Source organism: Conger conger, chromosome 9 (assembly GCF_963514075.1).
Source record: "Conger conger chromosome 9, fConCon1.1, whole genome shotgun sequence".
Lineage (NCBI taxonomy): Eukaryota > Metazoa > Chordata > Actinopteri > Anguilliformes > Congridae > Conger > Conger conger.
In genome coordinates, this window is record NC_083768.1 from 35,316,180 (window position 1) to 35,330,253 (window position 14,074).

Sequence of the window (14,074 nt, forward strand, 5' to 3'; positions counted from 1 at the left end):
TGTATGCATTCCATTGTTTTTTTCTTTTTTTCTTTAGACCTGATAACACCAAGACACAAACAATCTCAGCAATTCTTAAACTGTGATCCTTAGGTTACTTATGCCCCCCCCCCTCACCATCTTCCTTCCCGTCCTTAATATACACTTGCATACTCTTCTTGGCAATTTTGCCTACCATTTCACATGTTTTCGCCTTTTTTTCATTGCCCTCACAGTGCTAAGTGGTATGTTTGCCGTTTATGTATTTTTTTTTTTTACTTATGATGGTCATGGCTTTTCCCATGCTGATGGTTGACAAAGGGATTTTTATACTATCGTGATGCCGGAAATGATGGAATGACACATAATAAAGTTGTATTGAAAATTTCACTCTGTTCCGATATTATTTACAAGAATTGTTAGGGGTGCAAAAAAATTTGGCACTTGTGGCTTTCAGACAAAATGAGGTTACCAAATAAAAACATTGAAACATGAGAGTAAATGTATTGAAATAAAAGTATATCATTTTCCAATATAGTTTCAACATAGCACATATAGATCATTAACCATGTTGTTTATTATACGCAGTGGCAATAATTCTGGTGCCCACTGTATGTATGTATGTGGAGAATATTATCAGTAACCTGGTGGTTCCTGCTGGAGAGTGAAAACAGACCGTGATACTGACCACAAATTACCTGAGAAATATGACCTTGACACTTGAATAACATGCTGAGGAAGGCTTTATTTGAGGAACAGAGGTAACAGAGAACTGTAATCAAGGATGAAAAATCAAAGCTTTAAAGACGCATGCTTCTGACTGGTCAGAGCTGCTTTTCTTGTCATCGCCAGTTCTCTCCTTGACGCTTGGCACAGACAAATCTGTACCGATTTGAGCAGGGGATGTCATTCCACTTTTTCTGCACTGTGGTTACAACACAAGAGTGAAAAGTCAGTAAGTCCAGTCAAATCCACTCAGCAGTAATACGGGGTTTACTTAGTGTATGCTTACCAGACCAGTTTGCATGCACACAGTCCTCGTTTCTTTTCAAATTGTTTGGCTCCCTAGTATTCCAGTGGCGAAAGTCCATTTTAGATCCATCTGACCAAAACCAGAAACCCTCCTGAACAGGGACGACAAAAGTTTGTGCTTGTGGTGAAGACAGTACTAGTGTGTGCGAATGCAGTCTTATCTTAAAACATTACATTTTTACTTCTTCGATGGCAAGTATCAAAAACAATTTTGAAAGACAATGGAAGAAAGATAATGGATTTTTTAAAGCTTACTACTTACTACTGTCATTTAAAATTCAGCTTACTTTGTCTGTAATGTACAGTCTTGATGTTAAGTTGGTATTTTGGATATTTTGAGTTTGTGCTTGAATATCTTTTCTACTGTTAAATTACAAGTAAAATGCATTCAGCAATGTCAGAATAACATCTCATGTTTGACTGTGGAGTAGAAAGTGCACAATTATGTACTTAAGATGTATTATATAAATATAATCTTCCATTATTATTTATTGGATTGTTATTATGTCTTGTTTCATTGTGAAATAAATTGTCTTATTTGGCACAATGTGAATTTGTAATAGTGTCAGGGTTGGCTGTATCAGTTTCTTATTGATTCCTTTGATTCTTAAGTTGTGTACTGCTGGCTAGTGAGTGTAAAGCTGCCTTCATTAATCATTATACCCTCTGACAGTCTGTCAGTCCTATCCAGAATGGACGGGTGGTCTTAGTGAGCTTCTGGAGAAATGTATATTCCACTTGGCTGTGCACTGAGGCCAGGTTTCCTCCTTGTCCAACACAGTATCTCTGCAATGGGACAAGGGAGATGAGATTTGTCAGCCTTATAATGTATCATATTGAGTATCTACCATGAGACAGACAGGTCACGGAGATCTGTGCAGTTTGATAATTTTCACAGGTGAACTATGTTCTTTTGATAATAAAAAAGGCACATTAAGGGATCAGTGCCTTCTTTTTCAAGAACACAGTGTTTACATAAAAAAACTATAAAAACATACACAATTGACAAAACACAAAATTAAAACAATCAATAAAAACAAAATGAACAGATGTAGTTGATTTTCAAGAAACAAGAAAAGTCACTTGCGTTTGGTTACCATTGCGCAAATAATCTGAACTGTGATCTTTTAGATATGTTACACTGTTGAAACAGGCTGCTCATAAGTTTGATCGCAAGTTAGGGTGTAAAGTCAATACTAAATGTTATGTTGTAACGAGTTAGTTTGAAGCTAATTTTGTGTCTTTGTTTGGTTGCACCCTTCATTCTTATGCTACATCTTTGCTAAGTTCCATAAACCAAAATCATGTCATACTGTATACAGTGACATTTCTGTATTGACCAATCATGCACGTTTAAACAACAAACTGCTATTTGCTTCATATGCCCTGCTAATGTCATGTGTCAAATAGGCCTAATATAATGGCTAAATTATCTCAACGGATGCCTATCCTCTAGTCTAGCAGGTGATTCGTGATGGGCCTTGGTTAGATGTATTTGGACTGCTTTAACTGTGTTTTTGTTTATATGTATGAGTCCCTAACAATTGACTTGCTATCAATGTTTTCATTTTTTCATTTTATGACTGGAGTAATTTAATCCTGTACTGAGAGAGAAGGTTGGTTATTTTCTGTATTTCAGCTTGCTGAATATTAAAGTACGAGTGCCCAACATGTCAGTCTCATCATGCAAATTTAAGCTATCTCGGAGAATGTGCAGCTAGCTAATAGCTACCACGCTGAATTCATGAAGTTTCCCAATCTTTCAGATAGATGTGCTGTCAACGGCTATTTTAGGAATTACTTTACACCAAGTAGGGATTAGGTTTAAATTTCAAGTTGTACAGTTGTGTTAAAAACAAATAGCAGTACAACATCAGATGAACCACTGTTATTAGTAGTAGTGATATTTCTGCATGGCAAATAATTTACTTGTAGATGTAGTAGTGTAATAGAAAAACAACATATGCCGAAGAGCAATTGCCCCAGAAATGGGTGTTTCAACAAGAAAACGAACCCAAACACACAAGTAAGCGAGCAACATCTTGGTTCCACACAAAAACTTGAGTTAACGGAGTGGCCATCTCAATCCCCCTACCTCAACCCCATTGAAATCTAGTGGGGTGACATTAACCATGCAATTTCTGAAGCGAAACCCAAAAATTCACAGGAACTGCGGAATGTATAGTACTGTGCAGGTGTGAAAAAATGCTGTAAAATAAGAATGCTTTCAAAAATAGAAATGGTGGTAGTTTATTTTTATCAATTACTGAAATGCTGGAACAGAAGAAGTGAATGAACAGAGGAAAAATCAAAATCAAATCAATAGTTGGTGTGACCACCCTTTGCCTTCAAAACAGCATCAATTCTTCTAGGTATACGTGCACACAGTTTTAGATTTTTCTCGGCATTCGGAATTTGAGCACCTGTTACCTTCTGGGAAACACAGGCTGGAGATGTTTGTTTGAGAAGTTATGCTCCATATTTAGGAAATGGTTACACTGACTAAGTTTTTATTTATTTATAAATGTATTGGTAAATCTGTTGTATAATTGCAATAATAGCCCTAGGCTACACTCAAAGTTGTGACCTGATCTGCACACCACAGAGATATTTGACATCATCATGTACCGGTGGATGTGTATATCACTGAAATGTCTGTGAAAATCTTCCGTTCCCCTCCAGTCATTAACCTTTTCACACAGCATCCTCCTTTGACGTCCCCTACCTCATTTGACATCATTGATATGAAGGCGCTATGCCACCTTACATAAGGGCATACATTTTTTTCAGATCCTACTTTTAGTTATGTAAGTGCATTTTTAGTTTCCATTATGTAAGCTATGATTTAGCCTACCATTTGATAAAATGTGGAGACCAAGGCTATCTCTGCTTGACCTTTCTGATGATGCCTTTCCCTGCCCCTGATGCTGAACAACAAGCTCATTAAAACTTGGTTCATCGCAAGACAGAAGCAAGGGTGGAGATGACAATCAAAATCAAGGCGTGATTGCAATGCCTGCAAGGCCTGTGACATTTGGAATGGGTAATCATATTTTTCATATTATAATATATATTTATGGACAAAATGGTTTCTTTCCACCTTTTTATCCTCTGCATTTCTTGCAAATAAAAGTAAAGCATATAATTTTACATTAACAATGAAAACATGTAGCCTACAGTGTGTTCAATGTGCTCACTTTCAGATAGCATCATTACTGTAACCTATCTCAGACTTCACGATTATGTTCAAGATTTCTTGAGCCCGCTTTTATAAAGGACCCCTGATGTTTCAGAAATTAATTAATGTACTGTTATTATTGATATTAATAATGTTGGACATATTACCTCAGCTTTGGCCCAGTCGCAGCTTCTTGTAATATACTTGAAGCAGCGCTCATTGAAGCTTTTCCAGCCGGGAGGGCAGCTGTTCTCACACTTTCGTGCTGAGGGACACAAACACAAAGCAAAAAATGACTGTATATTATTTTCCATTGACATGCACACAAGTCAAAAGAACAGCTCCGCAAATTGTATTGTCCTGTACAGGCAGTATGTGAAGAAACATTTCAATTCCATTATTTTTTTTCTAAAAATGGAACATCTAACATGTTCCTCTGTCACAGGTTTCAAGATAAGACCATGACTGTGGTGCAACATTGTTATGCATTTGAATGAAGCAGGTATTCAAACAGCAGATTTCCCATTTCAATGCATTTAAGCAGATGTTCAGATTTTATGACCGGTTTTACATTTGGATTTTAATAACTTCCGTCTTACAGTATGATCACAGTGTTGCAATGCCCTCAGTTACCTTTAAATTTACCTTTTCATGTGAAAATGCTTATCCTGTCGATGGTCTAGTTTAACTATTTAAACAAAGGATTTTTCTCTCCCAGTGACACAGTGTACAGACATTATGAGTTACCCATACAACCTGCAAATAATGCAACTAAGACAGGGTAATTGTCATGGGCATCACACATTCCGTGATATTTTATTTTTTTCACGCCAACAAAAATGTTTTTGCCAGTTCTGTGACATTCGCCATTTTTTAGCAAATTCTGTGATTTCCTCCATTTTTATTTCGTTCCATGATTTCTCTCCACTTATGGAAGATAACTCAAACTCAATGTAGTCTACAGTGTTGTGCGTAGTATTTTAACAATATTGCCACAGGCTAGATGTATGACAGCCCCTTTTAACAACGTTGGTAACATTCAGTGATGAGAGGTGCTCCATCAAAGACTGAACCTAGCAATGTACAATTGTGTTGGAGGAAAAGAAACAATAAATCGAACACAGAGTAACACGTTTTTTTATTAATGCAATTTGAGCATACTCTATTTCTAATGTCTTTCTGTTAAATTAAAGGCAAAACAGAATGCTGGTTCTCATTAAAAGCACCTGCCTATCCATTAACTTTATTCTGTCATTTTCTTTTTTTTTTTTCAACACATTTGCCTGACTGCTCTGTGACTTTGTCAATATTTTCTGTGAAGAAAACCCAGCCTTAATCATAACCTGTGTATAGGTAGCCATCTGAGGTGAAATACAATAAATACTCACCAAAAGTTAGGCAGGAAAGAGCAGCCACAAGAATTAGCTTTGCCATTGGGAAGGAGACCATGATGGATCTTGGATCTTCAAGAGTCAGTAGAGACAGAGGATTGAAAGATCTCAATATCAGCCATAATGTAAAGTTAATGGCTCAGTACAAAAGCAAGAACACAATGGGCACACAGCTCTTATTTTTTTCCAGTTCATTAAACAAAAAAGGCATACTCTAAACCAAGAGGACAGGTATAGGACTCATTTGTCTTGAGCAATGTGATGTACTGTTCATGTTTTCCTCCACAATGTTAGTGTAGTGAAGCACACATAGATAGCTATATTACTAGTATTACTATGTTACTATTATTTGTTAGAAGACTAGTTCCAGAACAAGACAATGTGGCCAGAAGGCATGTTTCTTCTCTTACCTGTAGATACAAGCTTGAAGAAAATAGACAGGTGGGTGAAGTAGCTGTGAATGATCTGTAGTTCTGTTCTGATGAACACAGTCCTACTCACAGTGCTCCACTGCCTTTATACAGGGATTTGATAGGGATAATGTAAACAACAGTTTCACACTGGTGTTTCATAGGAATTGGCCACATGATGACAAAATTGATGATGACTATCAGAGAAAGAGGACATGCATAGTGAAGCACATTGTCATGGCAGAAAGAAAACAAATAGTGAATCCGGATATCAGCATTCAATGTAAACAGAAAGGTTTGTTCTAGTGAGCTTAATGTTGGTAAACATCTGGTCCAGACACGCAATGTGAAAGACTTCGTCAGCTCTACATTTTCAGAGCCTTTAACCTCACTGGTGTCATCATTCTTTTTGTAAGCAGAGAGGAAAAAGACTGCCTTCACATTTTGCATTTCATATTTATATTTAAAACTAAAAGGACCACAAAGGTGGGTCATTTAAGGCTGAAATAGAATTTTAAATGTTAAACCTCTTTAAATATGTTTTCATCTAAGTAATTAACACTGAAGAAGTTTTCTCCATAATTTGTACCAGTGTTCCGCCTGTTTGCCCTTCTTTCTGTTGACCAAGTCAATGTTCAGCATATGGGCTAATTATTTGACTGACCAGTAGTTTGATCAGTAGTTTGTTTCTGCTCATGAGTAAAGTATGCTATTAAACATGCACAGGTGCTCCACTTTTAACCCCATCTGTAGCACCCTTCTTTTTAACACAAGCCTGTCATATCAAAAGTTTAATGGTGACTATTCTTGAACCCTTTTTATTTTGGGTATGATCCTGCTCTCTGCTGAAAGGTACTCCCCAGGAATTTCCAGAATCACTCTAAATATTACTGAAACATAGTAACAGGTTTTTTGAATGGATACAGATGCTGGTGCCTGCGCTTAGAAATCCAATAGGGCCACTTCACTGGACAAATTGGATGACAATACCATCGGCAATCAGTATTCTGCACTGTTTTTTTCATTGTGTCTTGGCAGGTTTCTAAAAAGGCCATGTGGACACTCCAAAAGGAAACTTGGTTAACACATCATATTATGGTTCTTTAAAGGTGCAAATTACTCCATATTGTTCCCTACATGCTCATGGAAAAAGTGTGTTGAAATTGGCTTGTTTTCCCTTCCCCCTCCCTCTCCTTGCCACCTCTGGCAGCAGCAGGTCAGGAACATTGTAGAGAATTACCATATTAGCTTTCTACGGTATGTTCCTGAATTATTGACACCCTTGATAAATCTGCACAAAAAGTGCTGTAGCTAAAAAAGAATAGTTATTGACATCAGCTTTATTTTCAAATATGCGTATGGTAACATGCTTTATGGATGGAATCAACCAAAGTCTTACATTTAAAAAAAAAAAAAAGTATTTTATTTGGCAGATTCATAATTAAAAAAATTGTGAGGGGTGTAAATTTAAGTAAAATTGTATTGCGAATTTCACTTTGTTTGATTTAATTAGCAATATTTGCTTGCACCTGTGGATTTTCAGAAAAAAAATAGGTTACCAAATTCAAGACATTGAAACAATAGGGTAAACTGATTGAAAAAGGTTCCTCATTTTCCTGTATGTTTGAGCATAAAAGATAAATCATTATCCTTGTTATTTATTATATGCAGCATTTTTCCTACATTTTTATTAAGTGCTCATAATTCTGGAGCCCAAGATAGTTTACTAATCCTTTGATTGAGGCCCACCGATTAAACTTTTAGTCTAATACCTCACTCCCATCAACATCTTAATCACATTTCAGATGCCACATTTATTAAGAATCAGGCCTCTTCCTTATTTAAGTGTATTGAATAATAATGAAATATATATATATCTGTGTATATATATATACATTACACTCGACTCGTACCTGCGCCACCATTACTCAATATATGCTCCCAGGATTAGCATTATTGCTGAAATCTCAGTTCGGTGGAGAACTCAGAGGCTGAGGGTCCAGTCAACACAATACATGCAAAACTGCCATGATAGTTGCGAGCCCAGGTCGGCATAGCATTATCTGGGCTCCTTAGAGCTAATTTGACAGGAACCAGCGCCGTAACGCCCATGGGTTCCTTTCGCACCAAATTACAAGAGCCGTGCATCACCGATCCTTTAATGGGCAGAAACTTGCTGGCCTCACAACTTAGAACTACCACGAATGTACCAAGCCGCCGATCGGTCGGTCTTTAGCCACCATTTCCCCCTGAGTATTCAGTTGTAATTTAGGCTGAAAAAGGTACAAGATGAATTAGAGTCATGGAGATCACGTAAGTTACAAACAAAATAGTTTCGCAGACAGGTAGGTTGCTTTAGAATGCCAATAGTCAATTACAGATACACAAATTAAGAATAGAGATAGAGTAAATCACCATACCTAGCCTGCGTTGGCTACACACAAACAAAGAGTATAGAATATGTCGTGTATGGGAAGCCGATCTTCCGTTGCTACGCATACATAGAACGTGCTGTGCGGGAAGCCGGTTACGGTCTTCCCCTGCTACACATACATACATACATACATACATACATACATACCCAGGACATGTTGTGTGGGAAGTCGAATACAATCTTCCCCGATTGGTCTGTCTCCCTTGCTTTTATGCCAAATCATACGTTTGAAACCAGGCGGCAGTGCCATAAATCAACCTGGAGGGGTGGTCAAATCTGGAATTTAGACCCCCACCGTTGGGGGTTGTTAAGTAGGGAAAATTAGATGATTACCAGGAGAGGACGTGTAGGTTTTCCCTTGAGTTACTGAAACTATGGTTTATTAAACACCATTTGGTATGAAATGTATCTCATCCGATTCCTTGATTTTACCAGATCACATCCATACCAAACAGATTACCCTTTTTATTATGTTGCAGTAATCATGAAACTTATCCATTTTAAATGCAATTCCTGTTACCATTACATAAGTCTTAATGCAACAATACAAGGATCACATGGGCAATGTTTTCAAGGTTTTACCGGGTCTATTTACAATCTTAATAGCAGTTTTGAATATTTAATCTAGGTGTAATGACAGCAGTGTAAGGCGGAAATGATTAACATCTGGCATTATCACTCAGGGCTGGTCAGCTTGCTGGCTTCCTCTGGTATTGTGGAATATCTGGCTGTAAAGTAATTTAACCCCAGGATCTCCGCACCCATATGGGCAGGAGCCTGTGGGGGAAGACTCAGGCCTCCAGCCGTAAAACTCATTACGACGGGGCAACATCCTTTACGGCACAGGAAGGTTTCAGAGGGCACGGTCTGTTGGGCCCATTATTCCCTTCGACCCCCTTCCTTACTCCCTCCCTCTCACATCTCCCTCATTCCTCAGTTTCCCTGGAAGTATGCATAAAGCATCGGATGTTTCATGACAAAGTCAGTTTAGATAATATTCATGTTTGGTATTATTCTGATTGTTTCAGTGCGACTGGTGCAATGGTTTTATTTCTGCAACAGCAAACCTTGGACATCATAACCAACCAGGAACCAGGGAAAAACTGTGTGGAGCTCTGCCCCAGTGAAAGCCATGTGCCTCAACCCCCCTGCGTTTCCTGGGGAGGCGTGGCTCCAAATTCCAGATGGGTGACCCATTTTTAGGGTTAACATCAAAGGCCAGATTTTGGATTTAAGGACAGTAAACTAAGCAATCTGGGAGAATGCAATCAGCCTCCCGTGCACACAGTGCACGTAATTTCTATGTACAGGGTGTCTGTAGCCAGGCTCCCGTATGTAGCTTTTATTACCAGGTATGACTTTTAAGACTCCGTAATTTGGTTTCCTTCTAATGTTTTATATTGTATTTGGAACTAGTGTGTAATTACGTATGTAACCTGCCTGGTAAAATAAATTGTTAAAACTTGATCTGTTTGGTTTTCCTTACTGACACTTAATGTTATACAGGGAATGCTTGGTTTACCCCCTCGAACTGGTCTAGGGAGGATGATTATTTCCACTTACTGTATCACGGCGTATAGCACCCGTAGACCTATGTTGGTAAATCCCGCGCCTCCGCATGGTAGTTCATTCATGAAGAGCACAGCCGTAGCTATGTTGGTCTGCTTGGGTCCCTAGGCTGTAAACAGATATACCCGAGAGTAGCTATTCCTGCGACCTCTGTAATGACTACAGATAGCTAGTCAGTTCGTGAGACGTGCACATAACGTGCGATGTGACATGCGGTGGTACCAGCAGAGGATTGTTCAGCAAGTTCTTCTCAGTACAGGATTCCTATAGCGATCAAGTCAAAATTATAAATAAGACATCCACTAAATGTGGACAACTAATCTAAATTATTATTCAAATGGAGTCAGATAAACGAAGGTGGATATATTGGCCCTATTGTGGAGATTATTGGTCAGCCCGGACCAGTAAAGAGCGGAAGGCAGAGTGGTACTCCTGTCTTTGTATCGTGGTTTATTTATTGGCTGATCTAGAATCTCCGCATAGGGGCCACTAATTTTTAACCCTATTGGTATTCTTTCAGCAACACCAGAAGGACAAGCACGCTGATACCTTCAGCCCTCGCTAAATTCCGTCGTTGGGTTAGCGTGGGGTTTTACAGCAGTGCCCAAATGAGGGCACTGTGGCCTTGTCTGGAGTCTTCCCCCTTGGAAGTGAACAGGTATGGGGTCACAGGGAGGTCACCAATGTTCTGGAGGATTATTTTCCCATGGCCCAACTGCCCTTGGACCACTCGTACATCTTTCCCTTATCTTCGCCCCGAACTCCCCAAAAGGTTGTCTAAACAACATTGACCAGAAACCCCAGCCTCCAGGCCCCTCAGCAAGCTGACCAGAGCATGAGACCAAATGTTACTTCTGACTGGCTTTCAACATGTACCTTATAGTCGTGAATGCTCACTCTAAGTGGCCAGAAGTCTTCCTGATTAACCATTCAGGTGCTGCGGGGCCTGTTCAGCCGTTGGGGCATTCCTGAAGTCCTGGTCAGTGACATTGGCCCCCAGTTTGTATTGGTCGAGTTTCGGAAGTTTCTGAAGCCCACGAATGGGCTGGCGGAACGCTTTGTGCAAATGTTCAAAGGTGCCATGAAGTCATCAAAAGGGTTGACTTCAGTGCAGCAGAGGTTGGACATCTCCTGTCGTATAGGAATACTATGCTATTTTTACGCCGCAAGGTGTGCTCTCATTTGGACTTACTTAAGCCGACTGTTGTGTCTGTGGTAGCACAGGATCAGGAGGCCCAACGCCTGCGCAGTGCAGCACACTGAAAGACAAGAGAGTTTCCGGTAGGTGAAGCGGTCGTTGTTCGTAATTATCGGATGGTGGAAAAGTGGACACCTGGAGTGGTGAAATCTCGAACAGGACTAGTGTGCCACCAGAATCATCCTCAAAGAAATCTGAGATTAATTTTAATTTTTATGTATATTTTCCTACATTTTATACAGTTACAAGGGGTCAAAAAGAACCCCACACAAGACATTTGTATGCAAATTTGGTACAGAACTTCGCATAGCAGTATGTGTATTGCATGTTTACCATTCAATCCCAACAAATGAGAAAATTAGAAAAACTATACAGTTTCAATATGTTAACTGATTTTTAAGTCAATCACTAAATGGGGTCAAACTGACCTCAAACATCATAGGAGTCATAGTTAGTCATTAGTCTTTGCACTCGTCTTCCCCTGTGATGTCTGAGTCTGAATGTTTACTAGCCCAGTCACTCCCCTGTCTGCGTGCCCCACTATGCGGGTGTTTACGGTAGTTCCGGGGTTCAACCTTCCTTCCAATCTTGCATTCCTTACTTCCTGTTTTCTCTCCATTTCATGTTTGTACATAGCACTAATATACTAATCCCAACTAACATAGAAGTTGTACAGTACTAATTATACTAACACACTAATATGTTTGTCAAACTAACAAACTAACATTCACTAATTTTGGGTATTTGTAATTTAAATCACTTAACTAACTTACTAACGCATCTCCAGTTTCAATTCTGTTCTGTAACTCCGCCTCGCTATTTTATCACTGATTACTTGCTTAGTTTCAGCGAAGTATTCGTACCTGTCTCTCCGTATCTCTGCATCTCCTGATTCTCTGCAATTGTCTACTCTCTATTCCGGAGCCGTTTGTATTACAGGTGTGTCTTTGTGAATCCAGTCCGCATTTTCGTTTCCCCCTCGTTATTGTGCTATCACCCTTTCATGCGTCTCACCTGATGTTTATTTGTTAGACCGCCCTCACTCCCATGCCCCGCCAAGTTTGTCTCATTCCCCTGTTTATTTATACCTGTCCGTTTCAGTTGCACCCTGCTAGTTGGTCTTGTCCTGTTTTTTGAGTCCCGCGCCCTTTATTCCTTCCCCCGGTTCTAGCCTCCTTGTTCCTGAGTCCTTGCCCTTGTTTTTCTGGATTTCTGGTTTTGACCCCTGCCTGCTTCCCTGGACTCTTCTTTGCTTGTTTTGGATATTTGTACCTCTGCCTTGTTGGACTGACCCCCTGGTTTTTGACCTTGGCTTGTTTTTTGACTCCGCTCTGTCTGCCCCTGCTTTTGCATTAAACCTGCCATTTTTTCTGCACCCCAGCCTTCTTTCGGTTCTTCCGTTCCCCCCGGCGTAACATGGGTTACTTATGGCCCCCTCTCACCATCTTCTTTACCGTCCTTAAAATACACTTGCGTACTCTTCCTAGCAATTTTGCCTACCTGTTTTTGCCTTTTTATCATTGCCCTCACAGTGCCAAGTGGTATGTTTTGCCGTTCATGTATTTTTTTGTACCCGCACACAGTGCTCATTATGCAAATTGTTGAGCTCCCTGAAATTTCAGTCTTATCCAAAAACATTTACTTATTTGATGGCAAGTATCAAAAGCAATTTTGAAAGACAATGGAGTAAAGATAATGGATTTTTTAAGCAATTATTGCTGTTATTTAAAATTCTTCTTACTTTCTCTGTAATCTATTTAAAATTCTTCTTACTTTCTCTGTAATATACAGTCTTGATTTTAAGTTGGTATAAAAGGATTTTGTGTTTGTGCTTGAATATGTATTTTCTACTGTTAAATGTATTCAGCAATGACAGGATAACATCTCATGTTTGACTGTGAAGTAGAAAGTGTACAATTAAACATTAATTGATCTCAAAACATTGGTTTGCTGAACACAGTAACTTACCATTTGAGTGTCTGTCAGGTGCTTGTCCAGCATCAACCCAGAGGGGTAACATTATTTATAGCACAAATAACACATTTTTGACTAAAATTTAGGGAAGTTGAGAACCCACTCGTGTCCCAGTGAGTTGTGTCCCAATGAAATTAAAGATACCATTCCCCCTTTTGACACATGGTGTCACGTTTCAGGTCTGTCTCACCATGTTTTATGTTGATTTATGTTTATTCATGTTGTCTAGTCACGTAGTGTCTTCATGTATTATGTTAGTCTAGGTTCGTCATGTTGTTTAGTTATGTTTCGTTACGATTTATTTTCTTGTCATGTCTAGTTATGTTATCGTACGATTTTATTACCTGGTTATGTTGAGTGATTATCGTCTTAGTTTCGCTTTGTGTTATGTTTCGATGTATGTTTATTGTTACGTTTAACTGGTCGTTGTTATGCATACACTTTTACATGTTTTTCCGCAAACCTTGCGTTCCGCCTTTTCTCTCTCTCTCTCTCTCTCGTTCTGTCCTTCACTCCCCTAATGTTCTATTTGTCTATTTACTAAAACTACTAACGCTAGATCAGGATTGGGTAGAAACTAACAAGACTAATCATGTGTTCATGTTACCTTATGTTTCTCGTGCATGTCATTTACTAATTTACTAATGCTAGGGCAGGATAGGTTTATTACTAACGATTACTAATCTCCTTGTTAAACTTGTCATCCATCGCACCTGTTTTCCATTTCCTTGCTACGCTCTTACTAATTGTCTACACCTGTCTACACCTGCACTTATAGCCCAGTCGCGCAACTGTTCACTGCGAAATTGTCTGCCTCTGTCTTTTCACGCAACTCTTGAGCATTACTTACAGTTTGATTACACGTTACGATCCACGCCTGTTTACTGACCATCGACTATTGATTTCTGT

General features: G+C 39.1%; 1 protein-coding gene across 1 annotated transcript; it reads right to left on the minus strand.

Annotated features, from left to right (window-relative positions):
- Positions 1 to 704: 704 nt before the first annotated feature.
- LOC133137846 (lactose-binding lectin l-2-like) lies at positions 705 to 6,105 on the minus strand. The gene is made up of 6 exons (XM_061256228.1): positions 5,991 to 6,105; positions 5,578 to 5,652; positions 4,357 to 4,454; positions 1,675 to 1,797; positions 992 to 1,103; positions 705 to 904 (listed from the first exon to the last, which is right to left on the minus strand). Exons 2-6 carry the CDS (start codon positions 5,636 to 5,638, stop codon positions 822 to 824), a joined length of 477 nt encoding a protein of 158 aa, XP_061112212.1. The 5' UTR covers positions 5,639 to 5,652; positions 5,991 to 6,105; the 3' UTR covers positions 705 to 821.
- Positions 6,106 to 14,074: the final 7,969 nt, after the last annotated feature.